We start from the raw sequence: 7,099 nt of genomic DNA on the forward strand, positions 1-7,099 counted from the left end.
GCAGCCCATGTTATGGTGTCAAAGGCATTTGAGGCACTCCTGGAAATGCAGGGGGCCTTGTTGCTGTGTGAAGTTCTGAATGAATTCCTTCTCTCCTCCTTAAAATAAAATCTATCTATCTATCTATCTATCTATATATATATACTGTATCAGCACTATGTATCTTGATTAACAATCTCTCCATTTTCCTTGGTACAATTTGCCCCCAGCTCTGTCCCCCTGCAATGTACTACAAGTCCAGCTTGGTTGGGTTTCGGTTTGTATAAAGTGGAGGGGGGAGCCAAAATATCTTAATTAAATTAATTAAATGTACAAACACCATAGGGTTTCATACTGAATAAATAGGGCTAATTAGACCTGGTAGCAAGTCTGAGTCATGGGTTTGTCACAGGCTTGGCATTGTCTTAGGTCAGGATATAGTCTAAGAACTCCCACTTATACTGCATAAATTCTTAATGTATAGTCCGCACAACTTCAGAGTTCCCATAAATTTCCTCATCTTCAGATTCAGAAGTGGTTCCATTGCTGGAAGGTGTGTGAAGATGGCTAGGAGTCCCACTGGCTTGGCAAACGTACCATTCGTTAAGGTTGGTAACCTGAGGGGATAGTGTGCTGGAGTGACTTCTGGTTGGTTCCAGCACTGGGGATAAAGGGGCACCCACTGGAGTTCCAACTGATGAGTAACCAAGGGTTCCTGGAGAAGGTGGTGGAGACTTGCAGTGAATTTTCATATGCTTCCTCAGAGAGCTCGGGTGAGTGTATGATTTATCACATCCTCGAATCTTGCAGTAGTAGGGTTTGTCACTAGTGTGGACATGGGAGTGTTTCTTTCGATCACTACTGTTGGCAAACTTCCTGTCACAGCCATCAAATTCACATTTGAAAGGCTTTTCTCCTGAAACAAAACACAGAAAATGTGAACCATTGCTTTCCAGAAATTGCTCACTTGACAGGGAACTCCTGGATGCATTTCCCCAACTCCCATCCTAATTCCTACGTTACAGGATAAAAGGAGAAAGGATAAATTCAGGAATGGGCCTGATGCCTCCTGGTCTGCAGGCAGGCTCTCCATGGTCCTGGAGATGTGGCACAATAGTGGCAGCTGTGAGCTTGGGTGATGATAGTATACAAGGTAATGCAGTACCTCAGCTGGAGCAAGGACTGGAGCAAGGACAATGGTAACCCAAAAACCTAGGGCCCATGGATCTACCTCAAACTCTCTCAAGGACCCATATAAACAAAATTTAAACAGGAGATCCCATCCACCAAGATAAGCAATGGTCAAATGACTCTTCTAAGGTCAGAGCTAGGGGAAAGAATATGTTGTTGATTGCCGCCGAGGGGAAAGAATATACAGAAAGAAATAATCAACACACTAAATTGGGGGTTCAGTAGGAGATAATAATGGCATTTTGTTTTAGTGTTCCTTAGGATTTCACAGATGAAAAGAGATAGGAGAGGGTGTGGAGCTGAGGAATGGAAGAAAATAAAACAATTCTTTTCGGAAAGACACCTGTAAAAATACACAATTCCACCACCACTACATTTTACAAGCCTAGCTGGACAGAGAATAGGTGAGTGGTCTCTACCAGTTTTCATCACAACTTGCAGTGCAAGAGCAAGGGACCAGAATCTTTAAAAAAACAACACCCAAAAACCCAAACCATTAAGACGACAAGTTTTAGCCAGAACCTCCCATTTTACCTGATGCTACAAATATTCTAACCACCTTCTCCATTATTTAATACTAAAAAATAGCCTATTTACCAGATCCTCTTGGCCCACTGTTTCTTTGAGCAGCCCTGAACAATCCAGTAATACAATGTCTTTAAACTCAAGAACCCCTGCTCCAGGAAGTGTAAATGTTTAGTAAGATAACTGAAGAAATACAGTCACATTACACTGTGGTGTTACAAGGAAAATAAGAGCTGGTGACACAACTAGATTTTCCCCTCTTATCTTACTATCTCTAAGCTTCAAGAACTTAAGTCTGAAATGGAACCATTCCGCATCCTATCTATTATTGTAATGTTTTCCTCTCAGATGATTTAAAAAATAACATTTAATTTTGTCCACATTTCAGAAGCTACTCTAAGTGACGAACTAGGTTTGACCTTTTTCTTTAACTTGGATAATTTATTTTTTAGAAAACAAAATTCTGTTAAGACTCAGCCGTACATACATTTCCATGGTGAACTTTGTTATTCTCTTTATACAAATGTTTGTCTAGTTTTGTTTTTCTTTTTAAAATTTCATCAATTGTCTCAGTGCCCAAGTACATAAGCACACTGGAAGTTTTCAGATGTCTATAATTTACCTTAAAGTATTACCTAAAAATTAAATTAGTTACTATTCAAATGCAGGATAATTCCTTTATTGAACTATACAGACAAGGAAGAAAAAAAATCCCCAGTAATTCCCAATGATGATCCCAACCTTTAAAAATTCCCTTGCTAAAACGACTAAATACCCTTTTATCAAAATGTCAATTACTTGCACTTCAATTTAAGTTGATCATAAGCATTCTTTTAAAACATAACAACATTGTGATACTGGTTATTCCTTTCTCAAGTTTCTATACCGTACATATCCTTTTTTGAAGGATCAAACAGTACTGGCTCTTCCCAGCACGTGATAAAGGGAAGCAATTAGCCTCAGGAAAAGGAGAGGACAAGAAAGTAAAAGTAGGAATGTAAGGAGAAAAGAAGAAAGCAGAAGGAAAAAAGGAAAGGGTAACAGAATTGTCCATGCTGTTCAAGAGGGCCTAGCTGGACAGTGAACACAATCTACCAGAAAGGCGGCAATGCAAGAACCCATGTTTACAACTCAAATTTTGACTGGAGGGAAAGGGATCACGTCGAATTTAAATAATTTTAGTGTTGCTAACTCTCAGGTACCATATACTTTCTATGAAAAGACTTAAAAGTTTTCTTCCCAGAGAAAGGTTATAACGGAATTGGCTCAGTTAGTTGGAAATGGGCCTTCAAGATCATTCTTTCGCTCAATCTCTGCAGACATTCCAAAAGGGGCAGCATCACCAGAGAGAAGCCCCAAGTTAGTCCTACTTTGGACACAATGTGCCTGGTGTCTTAGCGGCCTGCCTACAAAGCCTAGCTGCCAAGAAGAGTTTCAGTCTGAACACTGAAAAACGCTCGAGGACGAAGGGCTGATAATCTGAAATGATTTAGGACACAGGGGAGGGAAAGGAAAAGCTCATTTCTGGTAAGAGTCGTCAGAACACAAGCCGTGGGCGACCACAGTTCGTGGGGCACGATGGAGTCCAGTCCAGGTCTCTCCGCCCCAACGCACGTGCGCACGCAACACCCCACCCCCCGCCGGGCGACGCAGGGGGTGGGGCCGGGCAGGTGCCGGAAGGCTCGCGTTCCCGGTCAGCTTCCGCGCCATAAATTTCCAGTTCCTCGTTTCAGGGTAGCGGAAACTGTCCTTGGCTCCCGACGGCCTCGAGGAAGATTTTCTGTTTACCCCCTCCGCCCCCACCCCCACCCCTAGGCCTGGAAAGGCGGCCAGAGGCCACAAAGACACAGCCTTTTAGATTTTCTACTTGTAGCCAGTTCTCCTTCCCTTCCCGACCCTTGGCCTTCACCCCGCGGCTAAGTGGTGGGCACAGGGGCAAGTACATGGCTTAGCAAGTCAGGGAGTTTCTTAACTGGAGTCTCCTGGGAAGACTAGACTGGTCCCTGAAAAACCTGGTCCTTGAAAATCTTGCCAGTCATCATCCGCGCCTAAAAGGAGGCTGTTGTCAGATGTCTGCCTCCGGGAACCAGCCTTGGTTCCACCCCTCATGGCTGAGTAGCTCCCGCGCCTGGATCCTGCTTTTCCGGCAGGATCAGTCCAGTCCTCAGAACCCGGCCGCTGGCCTGGCCTGGAGGCCCATGTCCAGTAACTGCCTCCACGTCCTGGCAGCGCCGATAAATCAGCCAAGTAATTACTGAACTGTAAACTCCAGTTACTTAAGTGTCCTCGGAGGAGTAATATTATCTGTCCCTATAAATCCCGATTGCGCTGGCACTCATCAGCGCTTCCACCCAACGCGCTCAGCCGTTCAAAAGGGGCACACGACAAACAGCCGGTATCTCACCTCACGCCGCACCCTCCCTCATCCGAAGCCATCACATCCCCAAAAGAAGGGCTTTGGGGGGGGGGCGGGCTATGGGAGAGATTCCCATGGTGCCAGGAGTTTCGCTTAAGCTCTAAAGTGGAGTTGGCTCTACTGAGCACACTAGTGGCTATTATGTATCCACCCCCAACTAGAACATTATTTTAAAGAGCAAAAGCCAATTTATTTGGTGTTCTCTAGGGCATGTGTGACACAAGGTAGGGGTCAGGATGCTGTGTATGCAAATGAGAAAGTGTATGAATGAAGTTAATAACTGTGAAGGCATAGAGGTGTGTAGTGAGTGGGGGACGGGAAAGTATCTGAGAATGTAAATGTATGAAGTTGTGAGGTGTGTACAGGTGAATCACCTGTTTTTAACTCTCTCCCTCTGTGTGTGTGTGTGTGTGTGTGTGTGTGTGTGTGTGTGTAAAAGGAGGGTTCCTAGGGTTTGCTTCTCTGCCTTTTGCACCCTACCCAGAAGGACGGGGCCACCTCCTCTCTAGATGGAGTCAAACCAAAATCAGCCTGGTGGTCCCAGTACTGGCAGCCCCCCCCTCGGGAGCGCGGCGACTGCAAGGGGTCTACTCTGGAGGAGAGGGGGTGGCCGTCAGACTCCGGCTCAGGTACCCCCTTCCCCGACGTCCTCCCCCCGAATTCCCAAGGCTGGACGGATGGGGGCTGCCGACCGTCCTGGGCACCTTCAGCTCTTGCTGCTGCTTCTGCTCCTGGGCGGCGGTGGCGGCGGCTGGAGCGCGTTGCCGATCCCGGCGAAGGGGCTGCGGAAACGCTGGAAACTCCGCCGTGTGGAAACCAGAGCGGGGCCTGTGTGTGCTATCGAATTACTTATTCATAGAAAAAAAAGGGGAGAGAAAAAAAAAAAAGAAGTCACATGTCCGGGTTATACGTATGCGCAGAGAAGCAGCAGAAGGAGGGAAAAATTAAGGCGAGCAAGAACAAGAGAAGCAGCGGCGAAAGCTGTGGCGGCGCAGGCAGCGGCGGCAGCGGCGCGGACGGGAACAGACACCCACCTGTATGAGTGCGCTTGTGGATCTTGAGGTTCTCGGAGCGCGCGAAGACCTTGCCGCAGCCCGGGAAGGGGCAGGGGAAAGGCTTCTCGCCGGTGTGTACGCGGATGTGGTTGATGAGCTTGTATTTGGCCTTGAAGGGCTTGCCTTCTCGTGGACAGTCCTCCCAGAAGCAGACGTGGCTGCTCTGCTCCGGGCCTCCCACGTGTTCCACCGTGACGTGGTTCACCAGCTCGTGCATGGTGCCGAAAGTTTTGGAGCAGGGGTTGGCGCCGCCGGCCGGGGGAGGTGGAGGTGGTGGCGGCCCGGCCAGCTCGTCGGGGTCGATCCACTTGCAGATGAGCTCCTGCTTGATTGGCTGCCGCATGTAGCGCAGGAAGGCCCCGGCCGCCCCTGGGAGGTGGGGGTGGTGCTGGTGCGGGTGCTGCGCGGGCGGCGGCGCCGGGGGCGGTGCGTGGTGTTGCAGGTGGGGCCCGGGGCCGGCCGCTGCGGCGGCGGCTGCTGCCGCCGCTGCCGCCAGGTTCAGGTTTAAGTTCACAGCTCCATAACCGTGCAGGGCGGCGGCTGCCGCGGCAGCCGCCACTGCCCCGTAATGTGCGTCCCCCGAGCGCGGCGCGAAGGGCGGCTCGGCACGGCCGTACAGCTCCGCCGCAGCAGCCGCTGCCGCCGCCAACCCGAGGCGCATCTGGCCGTTGAGCGGGTGCGGATGGCCGCCAGGGGCCCCCGGAGTGTCGTGCAGCGCTGGGAAGAGTGTCGGGGCCCCGCCACCTCCGCCGTCCGGGCCCGCGTAGGTGCCGCTAGCTGAGATGAACATGCCGGCGGAGTGGGAAGGCGGGGCCGGGTGTTGGGGGGAGTCGGTGCCGGACCTCTGCTCCCCTCCGAGCGGGCCCCCGTGCATCGCCGCCGCGGGGGCCGTGGCGGGAAGGTCCCTCCGGAGGACGAAGTCCCTGCTGTGGTCTTTGCCGCTGTTGCCGCCGCCGCCACTGTTGGTGGTGGTGTAGCCCGAGAGGGCAAGAGGAGGGGGAGAGAGGGGGGGAGGGGAGGGAGGAAGAGGAGGGGCTGAGGGCGGGGGCGAAGAGGGCTGTACGCTGCTGCTGCCCCCGCTCTCGTGGTAGGTGCCGGCGCCGGGGTTTGCGATGGTGGCTGCAGCGGCGGTGTCTGGGACCTCTGGCTGCGCTGCGAGCACCTTAGAGGGAGGGCTGAGGCTGAACGCACTCGTCTGGGCCATGTGCTCGGGTCCGAGCGGAGAGACAGCCACGCCGGGGTCAGCACCCAGGTTCCGCGGGCGGAGGTGCGCGGTGGCGCTGCGGAGGTGGGAGTGGGCAGGCGGGCTCGCCAGCGCCGGGAAGCCTGTCATATTCTGCAGCGGCTGGGCTTTAGCCGTTGCCAAATCCGCTAATCTCAGCTCTGGCGGGCTCCTCTTGCTCAAAGGGGGCTCCATCAGAACTACATAATCAGGCCCATAGACTCTCACTGGGGGGACTTTTTTCCCTCTGTCCGCCTTCAAAAACATGTATATATTAGGCGCTCTTTAACTTCTTTTGTCCTGGCCTCCTAACTCCGCTTATTCCGGTTCCCACTCTGTCCTCCAGCGATTGGCAGAGAGAACACCACATTTGAGCTGCACAGTGGGACCGAGATTTTGGAAATGGCACGGGTGGGATTGGAGGGAGCACCGTGATTGGCAGCAGCTGCGGCTGCCGGATTGGCTCTCTTTCAGGCCCCGGGCCCAGCGGGAAACCGCCCGCGTGCTCTGGGCCGCCTTTGCTTTTGCTCTTCGTTCCCCGCCTTCCCCCAAAGCCCTGCTTCCCCGCCTCCCCGGGATGCCCAAGTTGCACTTGCTGAAAGTTTGAGTCGTGCCTGCGCGCGCATCACTCCTGACGCGCGTCATGGAGAGCTTGTGCTAGTGCGCTGCTGGAGGGTACCTGGTGGGGGAAAGCCGGGGACCCCTTGGGAC

The 7,099-nt window shown here is 52.1% G+C and overlaps 1 protein-coding gene across 1 annotated transcript; it reads right to left on the reverse strand.

Moving 5' to 3' along the window:
• Positions 1-289: 289 nt before the first annotated feature.
• ZIC5 (Zic family member 5) lies at positions 290-6,888 on the reverse strand. Its single transcript, XM_006879380.1, has 2 exons — positions 5,146-6,888; positions 290-895 (listed from the first exon to the last, which is right to left on the reverse strand). The coding sequence occupies exons 1-2, from the start codon at positions 6,653-6,655 to the stop codon at positions 453-455; spliced, it is 1,953 nt and encodes a 650-aa protein (XP_006879442.1). The 5' UTR covers positions 6,656-6,888; the 3' UTR covers positions 290-452.
• Between the last annotated feature and the right edge of the window lie 211 nt (positions 6,889-7,099).

Source organism: Elephantulus edwardii, unplaced genomic scaffold, assembly GCF_000299155.1.
Source record: "Elephantulus edwardii isolate Elephantulus edwardi_28Jun2011 unplaced genomic scaffold, EleEdw1.0 scaffold00003, whole genome shotgun sequence".
NCBI classification, from domain to species: domain Eukaryota; kingdom Metazoa; phylum Chordata; class Mammalia; order Macroscelidea; family Macroscelididae; genus Elephantulus; species Elephantulus edwardii.